Source organism: Poecilia mexicana, unplaced genomic scaffold (genome assembly GCF_051168715.1).
Source record: "Poecilia mexicana isolate PSO_F unplaced genomic scaffold, ASM5116871v1 scaffold_8, whole genome shotgun sequence".
NCBI lineage: Eukaryota > Metazoa > Chordata > Actinopteri > Cyprinodontiformes > Poeciliidae > Poecilia > Poecilia mexicana.
In genome coordinates, this window is record NW_028263377.1 from 17,748,077 (window position 1) to 17,765,186 (window position 17,110).

General features: G+C 41.1%; 1 protein-coding gene across 3 annotated transcripts in view; it reads left to right on the forward strand.

Annotated features, from left to right (window-relative positions):
- Positions 1 to 16,599, forward strand: part of sdk2a (sidekick cell adhesion molecule 2a) — a 46,709-nt gene extending 30,110 nt beyond the window's left edge. For all 3 annotated transcript variants that reach the window (XM_088008395.1, XM_088008397.1, XM_088008396.1), the window contains 21 exons: positions 702 to 939; positions 1,027 to 1,142; positions 1,240 to 1,429; positions 2,065 to 2,163; positions 2,499 to 2,693; positions 2,806 to 3,007; positions 3,813 to 3,916; positions 4,115 to 4,185; positions 4,341 to 4,476; positions 4,598 to 4,654; positions 5,141 to 5,242; positions 5,355 to 5,470; positions 5,557 to 5,743; positions 7,907 to 8,044; positions 8,657 to 8,818; positions 8,930 to 9,055; positions 9,130 to 9,294; positions 9,658 to 9,798; positions 10,593 to 10,737; positions 14,049 to 14,178; positions 15,438 to 16,599. In XM_088008395.1, coding sequence (XP_087864521.1) covers positions 702 to 939; positions 1,027 to 1,142; positions 1,240 to 1,429; positions 2,065 to 2,163; positions 2,499 to 2,693; positions 2,806 to 3,007; positions 3,813 to 3,916; positions 4,115 to 4,185; positions 4,341 to 4,476; positions 4,598 to 4,654; positions 5,141 to 5,242; positions 5,355 to 5,470; positions 5,557 to 5,743; positions 7,907 to 8,044; positions 8,657 to 8,818; positions 8,930 to 9,055; positions 9,130 to 9,294; positions 9,658 to 9,798; positions 10,593 to 10,737; positions 14,049 to 14,178; positions 15,438 to 15,854 — 3,237 coding nt within the window. In that variant the 3' untranslated portion in view covers positions 15,855 to 16,599. The remainder of the gene's footprint in view (positions 1 to 701; positions 940 to 1,026; positions 1,143 to 1,239; positions 1,430 to 2,064; positions 2,164 to 2,498; positions 2,694 to 2,805; positions 3,008 to 3,812; positions 3,917 to 4,114; positions 4,186 to 4,340; positions 4,477 to 4,597; positions 4,655 to 5,140; positions 5,243 to 5,354; positions 5,471 to 5,556; positions 5,744 to 7,906; positions 8,045 to 8,656; positions 8,819 to 8,929; positions 9,056 to 9,129; positions 9,295 to 9,657; positions 9,799 to 10,592; positions 10,738 to 14,048; positions 14,179 to 15,437) is intronic.
- The last annotated feature ends 511 nt before the right edge of the window (positions 16,600 to 17,110 follow it).

The window sequence follows — 17,110 nt, forward strand, 5'->3', positions numbered from 1 at the left end:
TGAATCATAACGGACACCATTAAAATGTCAAGAAGCAGGAAACTTGAAAAGATTATATATATACTGAGATTTAAAATATAAAACAAAAATGTTCAATAGCACAACTGTGCACACAAGAAGATCTTCTTGAACCACATTTTGTTCTAAATTAGCATTTAGTCTTTTTTTGGTAGGAGTCTAACACACATCCTGATTTGATAGAATCTTCCCACTCAACCCTTCAAAACTTCTCCAGATTTATACATTCCAGGTTTATCAGATTTACTATAATTGATGGCAGGTGGCAACATAAGATAAAAATGAAATAAAAATATATTTTTTTTTTTTTTTACCCTTGTGATTTTTTTTTACTAGAAATTTACAGGATATGTGTAAGATCATATGTGAAGAAAGTGTAATTTTTACATTGAAAAAAATGCATTTTACCAGGCATGTGTGTACACTTTAGAGAATCACTATCCTTATATAAATGTCCTGCAGTTCTGTTTTAACTGGGTTAAGCACAAAGCATCACTTTATAAACTGCTAACTGCCTCTCACAGTTTTTGTTGATGCCTTTCGTGCGTTGTTAAATTGCTGTTAAGTGCAGCCTCTCATGTGTTATTACTTCATTATGGACCCCGACAAGGAAGAAGTAATTCATATCGGTTTTAAACCATGAGTGGGAAGGTAAAAAAAAAACAAAAAAACAATCCTCTCAGCCTCTTCCAGAGTGGGAATACAATGGCAATCCAGATTTTGTCGGCTACCGCATCCAGTACTTCAAAGCAGGATCAAAAGGGGGCGTTCTGTCTCACGTCATCATGGACCGGCTGGAGAGAGAGTTCACCATAGAGGACTTAGAAGAGTGGACGGAGTACGAGGTCAGAGTTCAGGCTGTCAACGGCATCGGGTCAGGACCTTGGAGCCAAGCAGTCCATGGCAGGACCAGGGAGTCTGGTGAGGAGGATTAAGAGTGAATGTAGAGAACTCAGACCCTGTAATTATTATTGAACGGCAGTAAAACAATGCAGTCTTCTACTGCAGTGCCGTCCAGTGGCCCCACAAATGTGTCGGCATTTGCCACCACCTCCAGCAGCATCCTCGTGCGCTGGGGAGAAGTCCAAGAGGCAGACCGCAACGGACTCATCCTGGGCTACAAGGTCATTTTAATTTGACATTCGTCTATTTCAAACTACTTTTCTTTTCTTTTTTTCTTTTTTAGAAGTCACATTATTGTAAATCTTCCGCGTCGTTCAGGTTGTGTATAAGGAGAAAGACTCGGACACAGCACCCCACTTCTGGACAGTAGAGGGCAACAACAGTCATAGTGTCCAGCTGACTGGTCTGGGGAAGTATGTTCTGTATGAGATCCAAGTCCTGGCCTTCACGCGAATCGGAGACGGAAGGAGCAGCTCGCCTCCTATTCTAGAGAGGACACTGGATGATGGTAAACACGACTTTTACAAATCGGACATTAGATGATCAAAATGTTGATTTCATTCCAAACCAATAGTTTGGAATAAAATATTTGGAAACTGCTGGTTTGGAATAGCTTATTTAATAATATTTGCTACAGTCCATTCTATAGAGACAAGTGGGTGTGGTCTGTTATGCCTTGAATATGAAAAAGTCAAATGTTCAGCACTGTTAAAATATCTATGCGTCATACTTTTACTGCATTCTAACTATATTCTCTTATTTTTAATGTATTTTTTTGTCTCAGAGTATTTATTTATTTTATTTTTTATTGTTTCTACCTTGTTTTCATATAGATTAAAACTTTTGACTTGTTATATTCTACACAACTTTGATACTGGTTATTATGAGTTTATATAAAATAAAAAAAATTCCTAAGCTTACACGACACTAAAAATAAATAAATAAATACGTGAATAAATAAACCATAGTTGTGTGCCAACATTTATTTTGAAAATGTTGCGGCTTTCCCTGCAAGCTTAAAGTTTTAGCGCATTGTGTCTAAGTAAAAACATGTTCTTACTGTCTTTGCTAGGTTATTTTGTTTCATAATAGAGAAATCTCCAAGGACTATTAATAATTTATATTTTATCGTATGTGTGATAGTACCAGGGCCTCCGGTTGGCATTCTGTTCCCTGAAGTCAGAACAACCTCAGTCAGACTCATCTGGCAGCCCCCTGCGCAGCCCAACGGCATCATCCTCGGTAAGATTACGCGGTCGGGCGAGGCAGTGGAGAGTTATTTGTGTTGCATTTTTAAATAGCGTTTGGGTTCAAAAGGCTGCAGGAGTCCTGAAAGTCAAAAACGACGTGAAATCATTTATGGAGGACCAAAACATAAAACAAGGAAAATATTTGCTAAAGTAACACGAGGCAGACAAAGAAACATTTTCACGACCAAAATTAGATTTTTTTTTTTCTTTTCATTTTGACTAAATTGTTAGACATTTGATTTCCATGAAATGTCCCTTTATGTTTTAATTTTAAACTATATTACCACATTTCTACACTCTGATTTCACTCCCATTCACATATTTCAGCTTATCAGATCACCTATAGAAGAAACTCTTCGAACAGCAACGCTGCCACTGTGGATGTGCTGAGCCCCAGCGCGCGACAGTACACAGCAGCCGCACTGAAACCCGAAATGGTTTACATATTCCGTCTCACCGCTCAGACGCGCAAAGGTTGGGGTGAGGCCGCAGAGGCTCTGGTGGTCACCACGGAGAAAAGAGGTGAGAGTCAGATACTGCAGCTCAAATGTGTTTTTAAAGTGTATTTACATCTCGATATTTAGATTAAGCGGGATTGCGTGCGTGTGTGCGTGTGTGTGCGTGTGCCCCTCAGCTCGGCCTCAACCCACCAGTCGCCCCGTCGTTCCTCAAGAAGATGTCCAGGCTCGCAGAGTTCTGTTGTCATGGGAACCAGGCAGCGACGGCCTATCTCCCGTTCGTTACTATACAGTGCAGTATAGAGAGCTGCCGGACAGCAACTGGACAGTTCACTCGGCATCAGTCAGCCATGAAACAAACTCCTACATAGTGGACAGGTAAATATCATAATAATAAAAGTAATATATGTGTTGCATGGTATATATAAGCATAGGCCTCAGTGTGTCTTGGCTTTTGTTCATGAATTATTATATCAATATAACATGGCATGGAGGCGATCAGCCTGTGGTTCTAAGGCGTTAAGGAAGTCCAGGTTGCTTTGATGGTCCCCAACTGGTCTTCATTGTTGGGTCCAGTGCCTCTCATCTGTCCCTTGACAGAGGTCCACAGACTTTCTATGGCATTCAGATCTGGCCTGTTTGCTGACCAGTCAAGTCGAACTGACTGACCATTCAGTTGACTGAATCAGCTTTTGCAATAGTGATTGTTGACACACCTTTTCAATCTCTGTCAAACTCTCGAATGTGGAATACATCACAGTCCCCTGAAGGCTGCAGATATTCGGTTGCTTGCTTTCTCTGACATGTTTTTCCTACCACTTAACTTTCCATCAACGGTGTGCAAAGGCGATCCAATTTTAGCAATGACCTTTTGTCGCTTACCCTCCTTGTGGAGCGGGTCATTTACTGTCTGTTGGACAAATGTCAAGTCAACAGCCGTAACATAGCCGTGACATACAATGTCTCGATTGATTTTTTTTTTTTTTTCATTGACTTTAGTTGATGCTCAAAGAATAAAATTTTGAGGTGTGATTAGCTGTAACCTAAATTAAACATATGTATATATGTGAAATAAATCTGTATTTGAGTTTTTACCTTTTAAATTGAATTTCTTAAATGATCAGATTTACTTAAACGCCTGTGTAACGTCCGCCTATAAATGACTTTTTCCTCTTGTTTACAGGTTAAAGCCTTTCACCTCCTACCAGTTTCGAGTCAAAGCCACAAACGACATTGGAGACAGCGAATACAGCGAGGAGAGCGAGGCCATTACTACACTACAGGACAGTAAGTAACCTTCATCGGTGGACAGAACAAGCTGTTACTTTCAGGACCCTTTTGTTGTACTAAAATACTCTTCATGTGAATCAGTGGGCTCTGAATTCTTACAGCGTATAGTTTGTCAACACTATGTTGTTTTTTTTTTACAAAAGCTGTCCTATACAACATGTCAGCACTGCTAACATATCTTTTAATCCTGTGAAGCTCCAGACAAAGCCCCGACCATACTGTCTGTTACTCCTCACACCACCACGTCCGTACTGGTTCGTTGGCAGGTATTTGCTGGATGATTTGCCTCGTTTCAAATGTTGATTCAGAATTTTAAGGGCATCCGATATTTTATCCTTGTTATGACACCAACCGGCCCCCCTGGCAATTCTTTCGTAATATTAAGATGTTATGCATTAAGAAGATCTCATTTTCCTTTTAGCCCCCGTCAGAGGATCACTTAAACGGAGTTCTGCTGGGATTCAGAGTCAGGTACAGGGAGTTGCACTACGATCGCCTTCGCAGCTTCTCTGTCCGCACAGTAAACAGTCCGTCTGCAACCTGGGCTGATTTCACATGTAAGCTCTAATAATATTACTGACATGCTTTTTTGCATCTGTCTTATTCAAAAAAAAAATTATAATTATAATAAAATTCTCGTATCTCCCAATATTTCCTATGTTGCGTCCGACCTCCCAGCTCCATACAGCGTCAGAAACTTGACAGAATCCTCTTTAACCCAGTATGAACTCGACAGTAAGTCTTACATTGCCCCTTGTGGATTTCCCATCACTCTCCTTTAGCTTAAATACCATTTAGTGAATATTATTCCCACAAAGTCGTGCATTTGTGTTATTTACTGCAATAGTCAGCAGCATCCTCCCACTCAGCTGTACCCACCGCTTTTTCTCATTTATGTGTGTGTGTGTGTGTGTGTGTGTGTGCATGTGTGTGTGTGTGTGTGTGTGAGAGACTTTAATCTCTGCAAGCTGCCCTGTCATTATTTCAGCATGGTTTCCTTCTTTTTAATCACTGGCAAGTCTTCCCACATGCTTCCACAACAGTCCTGTCTTTTGATCAGTTTGCATTATATTTCTGAACCGCTCTGCTGTCTGTGTTGGGTGTGATCTTATCTCGCCGTGTGAATGGGTGTTTCTCCTGGATTTTTATTTTCAGTTTTTTGCTCTTTTTTGCACTCTTAAGTGCTCGATTACAATGCCACATTGCATTCTTCCCTGTTAGACTTGAACAAACACAAGCGCTACGAGATCCGACTCAGCGTGTATAATGCGGTTGGGGAGGGTCCAAGCAGTGCACCGCAGGAAGTGTTTGTCGGAGAGGCGGGTAGGGTTAATTTCTCAGTTTGCACCCAGTTTTACCTCCAGTTATTATTCCTCAGGTTTTAAACAAACATAAACAGCTTCTCGTTGAACGTTTTCTCCCTTTTTCCCTCCAGTCCCAACCGCTCCTCCTCAAAACGTGGTGGTCCAGTCTTCAACAGCTACTCAGCTGGACGTTACCTGGGACCCGCCTCCTCTGGATGCTCAGAACGGAGACATACAGGGTTACAAGGTATCAGGATTGTGCGCGCTTTCAATTGTGCCTCCAGTATTTGTCTGACGTCCCGCCAGAAAGCCATGCGATGACTCTGTCCGCAGATCTACTTCTGGGAGTTTCAGCTCCAGAACGAGACGGAGCGCCTGCGAACTCTCTTCCTGCCAGAGCTCGGGGTGAAGCTTAAAAACCTGACAGGCTACACCACCTACATGATCAGCGTGGCAGCCTTCAATGCTGCAGGGGATGGGCCACGCTCCCTGCCCACCAGAGGGCGCACTCAGCAAGCAGGTGCAAATGCGGATAAGATTATTCAATAGACCACCGGCATTTATTTTGGTGCCAAACCTTTCTTTTTTTTTTTTTCAGTATCCTGCTCCACTTTGCAGCCTCATACGTTTCCAACCCAATGCTAACTTTGCAAATGTTTTTGCACTCAGTGATACCCCCACCCCCTCTCCAGATCTAGACACTGTGTAGGGTTCTCATGTGGGTTATATGATGTAGTCCCAGAAGAAGCCTATAAAGAGAATAATAGATGACTTTAAAGTCAATTCATAGGGGTTTTTGAGTTACTGGAACACTGCAAACTCAGCCACTGCTTGAATTCAGCAGGAAGCTTTATGCTATTATTTTTTTAAGCAGTTTAGTGTCGTCTCTTGAGGAATAGCATGAGAGATCAGAGGCTTTTTGCCTATTATTTCAGGACACTCCACAGTGAGGAACAGTAGAACAACATGAAAAAAGGACTATCAAGAATGATGGGTGCTGATTAGATTCTGGCCACAATTTTACGTCTTTGCTTAGAAGCAAGTTAGATTCCCTCCTGTGGGATTTCAGCAAAAAAAAAAAAAAAAAGAATGTTTACAGTCAAGATGATTCTGGTCTTTTGTGCCCTTTGAAACTTATGACATTGATAAAGGTTAGAAAGTGCTGAGAACTTTAAAACACTGTCTGGAATTTTGGCTCTTTTCACCACTGAGCACTGGGAACACAGCCAATACAAGCTTTTGTGATCTTTCATTCCTTCTGCTGAATTGCGGCTAAATCCTGACACTCAGCTGAATCGGGGTTGGCTCAGCAGGCAGAACTCTCACAGCTCTTCTTCAAGGTCGGAGGCTGATTTTCTAAGCCGCAGTCGACTTTTTCCAGTCACAGGCTCCTTTATCCAAATGATAAATCAATATGCTTAATCTAGTAGAATACCTTTAGAGAAACAACGGCTGAATATTTTCTGCTGTTCTTGTGTCTCTTTGTTTCGTCTCGTGGTGTTTTCAGTCTGCCCTTCGGTGCAATTCAACGTCTTTTCATTATAAAATAAAGTCGCGTCGCTGTTTGAAATGCTTAAAGCAAATGGAGAGACGTGTTTACTGCCCCCTTTTAAAGTAATAAGTCCTAAATGATAAATTACATGGAAAATAATAAAAATTTGTTTTTGCGATGCCATCAATTACATGTTATGAAAATAAATATGTACTTTGAAATGGCTTACATTTTTTCAGAGAAGAGTGCGATAATTTTGCAACACTTGTAAAGGTATTCTTTTTCAGGTTAAGTCTCATTACATCCACAAACCCAAATCTGATGGAATATGGTGGTTTTCAACAAAAAAAAGTCTCAGTAGGACTCTGTAGAACTTGACTGCATGCTGAGGATACAAATCAGCCATTTTTTTCAAACGTGTTGGATGAGGGAAACATCTGACAACTGTAGGACAGCAGGGCTCCAGAAACAATAGTTTGAGATGTCTGATCTAAACAATTTCATTGTAGCTCCAGTTGTGTGTTTGAAGTCGTTGTCCTTGTCAAAGGTGTTTTTTGAAAACACGCTTTTTTTCCCCAAGTATTGCCCTGAATCTTGCTTCATTTATTTTCTAATCAGCAAAGCATCCCCACAGCATGATGTGTCCATTGTTTTGTTTTTGTTTTTATTTTTTTCATTTTTGGTACAAATTGAATGTTAGATATTTTAAGCTTAGGTTATTGCCTTATAATAACCTAACTTTGGTTTAAACTGTATCCATAGCCTGTCAGATGCCTGTTTCCTTTCTATTTTCCTCTTACAAACCTTTTCATTCCTTCCCAGAACGGTTGTATTTATGCACAGCTTAAATTATACACAGGTGGACTATTTACTGATTAAGTTACGTTTTAATGGAATTGGTCTTTCTGGGTTTTATTTTAAGGCCTTGGAGGAAAGGGACTCAATACGACTTACCTCACACTTTTCAAATTGGGAAAGAAAAACAGCAACCATCTCTTCTTTTCCTCCCACTGTGCACTATTTTGTGTCCGTTTATGACTTCAAATTGAAATTCAAGTAAATTAGGTTAGAGTTTATGGGAGCGACATGACGAAATGTGGAAAAGTGGAATTGACTGGAATCCTTTTTTGCGAGGCACTGAAGTCTAATGAGGAATCTGACTGTAATTACATTTTATCCTTCTGTCAAAAGCACCCACTGCTCCCAGCTACATCCACTTCAGCGAGCTGACCACAACTTCGTTGAACGTGTCCTGGGGGGAGCCGAAGCAGGCCAACGGCATCATCGAAGGCTACCGTCTGGTTTATGAGCCCTGCACTCCAGTCGACGGTGAGGAAAATCCGCCTTTAGCCTGACAGCGTTCCTCTTCTCTTGACATTCCTCAGATGACTCTCTCAGGCAGTGATTTACAACCTCTCCTCTCTTAACCATTTTCGTTTTTAAATCATGCTGCTTAAGCTTGTGTTCTAATTTGCTGCAGATGGGTATAGACCCTGCAGTAACGTGTAAGGCAAGGCTGATAAATTACGCTGGAATGCTCTTGTGAGCCTCTCTACAGCTTCCTCTTTTACTGCGAGAAACATGGTTAATAGCTGGCTAAGTGTTGTTTCCTTGACCAGATTGTCAAGTAATTGAGAGCAGACTAGGAAAGCCGAACTAAAGCCGCTGTCGTCCCTTGGGTAGCGAGCACAAAGTGAAGCAAGCAAAGCAATAAACACATAAATATCTCTTGGTCTTTTCCTCTCTTGACAACTAAAGAGCTCCTGGAAATAAAACATTTTTTTCTGCTTTCCATGCAAATATTCCTGTCCCCGGTTGCCTTTTTGGTCTTGTGTGTAACTATTTCTGATCTTTGCTCAAAGCTTGGTTTTCTGTGATTTGTTGAAAGCAGTATCTAGAGTCTTAGTGTTTCCTGTACAGACTCCTCTCCTCGCACTCCAGGTGTCAGTAAGATAGTGACGGTGGATGTAAAGGGCAGCTCTCCTCTGTGGATGAAGATCAAAGACCTGGCAGACGGCGTCACTTACAACTTCCGCATTCGGGCTAAAACGCTCACGTACGGCCCTGAAGTGGAGGCCAACATCACTACCGGGCCTGGCGAAGGTACTGTCCGATAAGGCTGCTATGTATCGCTGGTTTCTCTCTCTCATGTCAAGCAATAAAGCCTTTGAAGAACATCTGTGACATGATGTCCGGCTATTTTTACCTCCTAAGGAGCCCCCGGTCCTCCCGGAGAGCCATTTATTTCACGATATGGCTCCGCCCTCACTCTGCATTGGACAAGTGGAGATCAAGGCCGTGCGCCCATTACGCGATACGTGATTGAGGCCAGACCTTCTGGTGAGCGACCACACCTTACTGAGTCTGTGCGATGCGCCACTGGTTTCTGTAAACATTTCTTTTTGCCCAAACAGATGAAGGATTGTGGGATATTCTTATTAAAGACATTCCCAAAGAAGTGACATCGTACACGCTCAATCTGGAAATGCTTCGAGAAGGGGTCACCTATGACTTTCGAGTAATTGCGGTCAACGATTATGGCTATGGCTCCCCCAGTGCCCCGTCCCCTTCCATATCAGGTAAATTCTGCTTAAAAGTGCACTTGTCAGTCAATGGTTTTTGGCCAACATTCCAATATTTTAGTGGTACCTAGATAATTTCCTAATCTGAGCGAATTTGGGGTGTTTATTAGTTGTATTGCATAATCATCAAAACTAATAGAAAATTATATTTGAACCACATCATCTTGTTTTTTGTTAACATAATATGATTTTTAGTTGTTAATTTGATTTACTGGAAGAAATTCATTTGTCAGTGATACTGTTTTTTTTGTTTTGTTTTGTTTTTTATAACTAAACCTGTGCATTTTATTGACTCTACTTGAATGTTTATGCTTCTCAATGGTTGTTTCTTTTTTTTTTTTTTTTTTTTTTTTTTTTCAGCCCAGAAAGTGTCTCCTTTCTACGAGGAGTGGTGGTTCTTGGTCGTTATTGCTCTGGTCGGCCTCATCTTCATCCTCCTCCTTGTTTTCATCCTCATTATCCGAGGCCAGAGTAAAAAATACACCAAGAAAACGGACTCAGGTAGGAAATGCGGCTGACCACCACGCATTTATTGTGCTCATGCAACTTAAGCCGCAGGGCGGAATTGGTCTTCATCTTGGACAAGTCTACAGAGAAATGGAAGCTTAATGATTCACCGGCTGAAGTCTATTTTATAGAACAAGAGTGCAGAGGCACACACAATTAAACCCATTATGTTGATTTTCCTACATTGTCTGGCTGACAGCAGAAACATGAGAGTAAAGGTTATCGGTAAGGGAGCTGAAGTAGACAAATATTATTGTCCGACTTGAACTGCAGCGAAGATCAATAACACGACAAATGGCTTGGCAGCGGCTTAATGCCGGGGCCATTAATTAGATGGAGAGTAATTGTAAAACTACAGCACCAGTGGCTCCTATGCCATCGCATCAAGAGGGAGATTTGCAAGATTGTCAATTATCCTAATTGACGCAACTGTTCCAAGAAACCCAGTTTGTTTTCTGCATTGGTAATTACGTATGGTGCGTAGGTAATTATGCCATAATAATAAGGCTTATGTCTTTAAATAATCTAGTCGTCCAACAAGTTTAGTTAGTAGTGCATAAGGAAAGAATCATTAGAATTTTTGTTTTACTGTGGATGATCTGTTTAACTAAAGTTAATTATTATCTAATAATGTTTTGGTTTTTTTAGCTTTTGTTTTTTGCATATGTTACAAAAGAATAGAAGTGATTCATAAAATTGCTTGTTTTGAAAATACATGAGCGACATATTTCCTGTGCAGAGTTCATCCCAATGCAAACAAAGTGTCATCTTCGTAAAAAAATTTCTAGGCAACCACTCGAACTGCACCTCGCTTCCTCTGACCCATGGAGAGATGGTACGTCTGGATGAAGGACGCTTCCCTGCCCTGGAGCTCAACAACAGACGCCTTTCTGGGAAAAACTCATTCTGCCGCAAAAACGGCATCTACACCCGGTAAGCTGTTTTTTTCTCTGTTGAAATAACTTAAATCCTATTTATAAGAGCACTTTTCAACTCTGTAAGAGTTTGTATCTTCCACTAAGTGCTCATTTGTATGTCTACAGTGGAGAAACAGGTTAAAAAGATTGATAGAAAGAACACAGCCAAAAGACTGCCAAGAACTTTGCTGAAAGTTAAATTATGCCACGTATAGAATGCAAAACAGGGGCATTCATTCTTAACACGATGGTCACCCAAAAAGAAAGTAGTGAGGAAAGGCTCCAGTGTGCATCAGCTGGGAGACGGGAAGGCTAGCAAGTCATTTAAAAGCATTCATTTGGACTACTGTAAAACATGTGGAGGACTTTATAACAGCGGTCAGTTTGTACTGATAGAGGAGAGATAAGTTAAAAACATGGTTAACAAAACACATTTTTTCACAGTAGCCACAGTCGACTCAGTGTTCTGGATGCAGACTCTAGCATAGTGACCTGTCATCACAGTAGCGTGGATTGTGTCATGCATGTGTGTCTTGGGTTACCACGTCCTTTAAAGCCACGTTTCAAATTTTTCTAATCATCCTGACGCAAAAAGTGTTTCCATCAGGGAATGTTTTGCGTGAATGAGCATAATTCTGTCCTGTTAGTAAAATGACTTTCAACTAAGGTGTTTTCATAAGGTAAGAATGTGCACCCATATCCTTTTTATGTGCTATCCAAAAACATTCAACATTATCCCACTGACTTGCAGTTTTCTTGTAAGTCAAGAAAACCGTTTCCTGCTTACAGCAGATGCACATTCCAAGCGACATGTCATCACCCTTACATGGTAAATGGTGATTCTGTTTTAAACAGATGTGGAAGTCTCTCTTGTTTCAGTAAATTCAGTTTTTAAAACTATGTCACGGTTTCTAAATTGAATACTTTGGCTCTGAAACATAACACATGTCGTGTTGTACCATTCAATTGACAACTTTTATACCGTTATTTTTTTTTATTCCAAAATTTGCACTTCTCAAACTTAAACCATTGTTTCCCCCTTTTTCCTTATGCATAGTCAGTTTCACTCGGAATACTGATAAGAATTTATATTGTACCTCTGTGTGCTGTCAGTCTTCAGATATTGAGCCACCCATCTGAGCCTCCTTCCTCTCTGCTCATTTATATTCAGTGTTTTGGGAAGCAGCAAACTATACAGGGGAACAGCACAATGCCAGCCGATTAGCATTCAACAGCATCTGCCTATGCTCTTTGTCTGCCCATCTCTGCTTGAGACAAAGAGTGCTTTTGGGTCAGAGCTGCTTTTTTTCTCTTGGCCCTTTAGCCTTTGCTGCAGCGCTGTGAGAGTTATCCCAACATAAACTACTGTCAGCAGGACTTCGGTGCTCCGGCAGTTTGGTAATGTTTAGCTAAACATTTGATAAGAGGGGTTTCGCAGATGCTGCAGCAGGAGGAGGTTGAGTAGAGGCATTGGGTCATGGTCAGACGGTTGACCTTTGTTACAGCCTAACAGTCTGCATCTTGTCACCGCAAATGCACAAACCAGATGAAACAGATGTATTTGCACACGTCAGTGTGCACATTATCGTGGAATGTACTGGCCAGTGCATTCAAATGCAGGTTAATGTGCCATGTTCTCCTTGATCGTGGAGGCCAGAAAAGGGGATCAAAGGGATCCAGGATGCTCCCACTCACGAGGCTGAGTCTTTTTGATGTCTGAAACTTGTCTGAGTCCGCCCTCACACATCCATCCTCTCCAACCTGAAGGAGATGTATACGTGTTTGTTGTTTCAACAGTTTCAAGGCCGTCGTCACGCTGGGTTGTCCAACCTTGCTTTTAAAAGGAAGCAGTAATGTCGCTTCTGCTTGTGTAACTCAACACATTTCAAGCTTTATTTGAGAAATAGTCAAGGTTGTCTGCTTTGTGCATTAATATTTCACTTGACATCACAGTTTGTTTGTCTCTTCTAACCCCACTTTCAACATTTTCCATTTAAACACTTGTTTTTGTGCCACTGGTACTTTAAGCAAGCCAAGAAAACTCTTGTCTCAAAGGGAAGGTTATTATTTACCTTTTTTGAGAACCTTCACACATTCTACTAAGGTTTCATTAGAATGACGTTCTTCAGGCAAACTAACAGTAGTAGAGGTAAAAGAAAAATACTTCTGTATTGCTTGTGTTTAATCAATCAATCAATCAAGCATAATAACTATTCAATTGGATGATTGTTACCATACGACTGTAGACCAGTCTTGTGAAGGCTGTTAAACATACATATTTAAATTTTTGAATACATACATTATAGAACAACATACATTTTTGCTAATGATGATTTTTTTTTGTCTTTATTTCCTCTTCAGACATTCTACTTCTTCGATTGTTGTAGGTTTTTTTTTTGTTTTTTTTTTTTTTTTTATCATTACTTCGCCTTATTTCGGCTTGTTTTTTACTCTTGCAAATCTGACCCAAAAGCCCATGAGCAAAACATGCAAAGGAACAAATGTCATTTTTCATGACATGTTTGTCTTTAATGCTTGGTTGGCACAATTCCCCATTTTAAACCCACTGACGTAGCTCAGTTAAGTGAAGGTAGTGGCCCATTTTAACTTTCTTATGGTCCAGGTCAGTTTTAGACCTTATGCACAGAAGCAGTCATTACTTCAGAAGAAATGAAAAAAAAAAAAAAAATTGCATCTGGATGCTTCCGTTTCTTCAGTTCATGAGCATAATGACTGGATCCAACAGAAATGAAGGAGTCTTTTCTTACTTTATTTGGTTTTTCATTACTGAGCTTTTCTACAGGAACTCTGCATCTCTGACTCATTTTTTTTTTTTTTCAAATCATTCGGGTTGAATAACTACAAAATGGCATACGTTATCAAGTGAATAGTCTCTTGTGAAGGATTCTGTTTGGGGGTCTATGAAGGCTTAAATTAGCTGAATAAACCCTGTGCTAACTTAAAACTGATCATCTCCAGCGATTTGAAGGACAGAGTAACGAGGAATAGCCAATTACGCCGTCTGTCTTGAATGTTCTGTTAAGGGCATCCAAGAATATGCATTGTTCTGCTGGTTCTCTGAAATAGTTGATCATTTTTCCCTTTTATAGTTAGTGACACTGTCTTGAGTCTCTCATTATTGTGCATTTTTTAAAAACATTCAAAGCTGGAAACTGAAAACCAGATTTCCTGAGTGTCGCGGTGAAGAGTGTGAAAAGGACTTTTCTTTTTAAAGTACTTTGCTCACATTTGTTTCAGAGTCTTATTTTAGCTGTAAAATCACACACTCAGTGTTTCATCTGTGCTCATCTTCCCCAATCTCTTCAGGTCTCCTCCAAGACCCAGTCCTGGAAGCCTGCACTACTCGGATGAGGATGTCAGCACTAAATATAATGACCTGATCCCGGCGGAAAGCAGCAGCTTGACTGAAAAACCCTCTGAGGTTTCTGACTCTCAGGTTGGTGGCAACGCTGGCTTACAGTCTGTAACAGGAAGCGGACGGGGATTAAAAAGTAAAAATTCGGCTCTATCCGTTTCTCAAAGTGACAAATTTCTCCGGGGGAAAGTTGTAACCTTTTCAAAAAAGATTATTTTACCTCACTTTGCTATAGTTAAAAAGCAGACAGTTTTATGACCGTGGGCCAGTGTTTCCTGCAATAAATTAAAGCAATTTTGCCTGACAATCCGCCTCAAGTGGATCATCTGGAAATTAAGTATTCCCTATTAGCATATCCGAGTCACTGCTGACATCTCTGAATCTTTTATTACTGACTTTTCAAGGAAGAAAACGGTGCTCAGCTACTGCACGTGCCCCCTGTGTGCTAAAATGTCTTCAAAACTAATTAGTGTTTCTCTAGCAGGTATTCATTTATTAATTTAGCTGGGCCCAGCTCATTACAAGGTGTGCGGAATTGGTAATCAGACGAGGGTTTAATCTGATAAGAGCAACTGAAAGGTGGAAAAGGCAAAAAGAGCTGTTCCGAGCAAGTCGTCCGCACTCCCGCTCATTTATCTGCTACCTGCAGTCACAACATTGTCCGAGCCGAACAAACAGTGTTCTCCCCGGAGACAAAACCTGGTGTTATTCTTTTTCCTCTGCATAGCCTCCCACTGTTTACCAGCCACTTGTCCAAACAAATGGTCCTTCGACATCTGCTAGGCTGTAGTATCTCAACGGACTAGCGCACGAGTAAGCGTTTGTCATGCACGCAAAGCTTAACGTTCTCTTCAGGAGTAATTTGCTGTCCTTTTTTTTTTTCCTTTTTTTTTTTTTTGTTGCCGTTTTTGTTTCTGAGCCAGTACGATAAAGGATCCACACAATCATTCATAACTTATGAGATTAACATTACGAGAAAGCCAGAAAGCAATCCTGTAAACAATATCTTTATCCAATTCCAGGATGCTCTTGTGTACACTTATCACGTCCGTGCTCCACGGAGCTATAGGTGAGCCGACTTGATGGATTCCTAATAGAAATGATGGTCTGCTCCTGTTGGATGTTCCATGCCTTAATAGATTTACAGTTGTGAGTAGAGGTTTCCTGCTGTGCTGTGATTCAGCATTGTGTCTGTCAGCGAACAGCTCAGTAGTAGAAATAGAATTAGCCTCGATTACGAGTGGATGAAAATGTAGCTGTCAGGACTGTTTTTTTTTTTTTCTTCTGTGCGTGTGTGTGTCTCTCTCTCTTCTGGCGTTTTGACTGTTGCGTTCTTGCAGGGAAGCGACAGCGAGTACGAGATGGATCAGAGCCGACAGAAGACCCACTCCTTCGTCAACCACTACATCAGCGACCCCACCTACTACAACTCCTGGCGGCGGCAGCAGAAAGGCGTCTCTCGTCCTCCTGCGTACGGCTACGCCCAGCCCGAGCCCCTCGTGGAACAGGAGTCCCGCCCGCACCCGCCGCCCGTGCCCCCTCTGCCTCCACTCCTTCCCCAGAGCGCCCCGTCCCCGCAGCCCCAGTGCCAGGGCCCGGGCCAGGGAAATCTGTTCAGGCCCAAGGGAAGCCGGACTCCCACCCCCTCGCTGCTCTCCTCCGACCCCCCAAGCCAGCACAGCACCCTCTACCGGCCCCCCAGCAGCCTGGGCTGTGCCGCTCAGGCACCTACCGCGGGCTTCTCCTCCTTTGTTTGACACACAACTCTCCTCCTAGCAACCACCCAGAGGACAAGTCTTTGATTTTCTTTGTTGGTTTATTTATATTTTGCTTTTGCTTTTTTTTCCTTTTTTGTATATTTTGTTCTGTCTGAATGACAGAGTGTTTTGCTCAATATTAAGCATTGCAGGCATTTTAAATAGTGCTTTTCTCCTCTGTGAAGAGTGTGTAAGTATGACTGTGTTTAGCGCGTTTGTTTGGTTAATCTATGTATTCTGTATTTTCTGAAAAGACAATCATTCGAGAGGTTTTCTGCAACCATTAGGGTACATTTGATGGATCAACAATGTGAACAAGGAAAAACAGAACAGAGAGTTCTGAAGAAAAAGAATCCTTGTTATAAAACTATTGTATATTTGTTTTTCATGAGAGCTTTATGAAGAAGAGAAAAAAAAACACCATAGATCCATATAGAGTATGGACCACATGGCTTATTGAAAATGGACAAACTAGCTTGGAAGGAGAAAGTACCGTCCGACTGAGGACAAAAACACTGAGGAATGGACTCTGATCTGGAGCGAGAGGGTCATTGTCGCCCTCGGTTGCCTTCTTTGGGTTTCTCACTCCGTCTAGTCACTGCTGGAGCTCCAGTTTATTGTTTACTGTATGTACTTGTCTCATATTGTTTACCAGATATTTATATCAATCAGCTTCAAGCTCAGACGTTCCGAACATCACTAGTGACAAATGCTATGAATCACATTAAAACGTTGTGGCACCTTTTGTGTGGTTGTCTGAGGATGCTGATTGTGGACCGGGGCTCAGTCCATCAACATGTCTACATGTGTCTTATAATACCGAGGGACCAAACCAAAGGATATTTTTGATCCACACGGATTATTTCCTCTTACAGCAGTCAAAGTCATAAAGAGAAACTCCCTTTCTTCAAGTTAAAACCATGAAAATGTCAAACTATATATATATATATATATATATATATATATATATATATATATATATATATATATATATACATTTCAAAATAGCTCAGAATTTACCACATTGAAAGGATAGTTTGCTAACAGCAAGCAATCAGACTCGCCAAAGATTTTCAATTAGGCTTAGACCTGTGTTTTCCCTGAACCATTCCAGGTGAACATGCCTTGATTTAAACACTTCTATTTTAGCTCTGACTGTTGTTCTGCTGTAAGATGAACCTCTAAACTACCCTCATGTGTCCAGAAGACCTGAACAAGCTTTCTTCCAACATAATACTTTTTCTGACAGGATACAC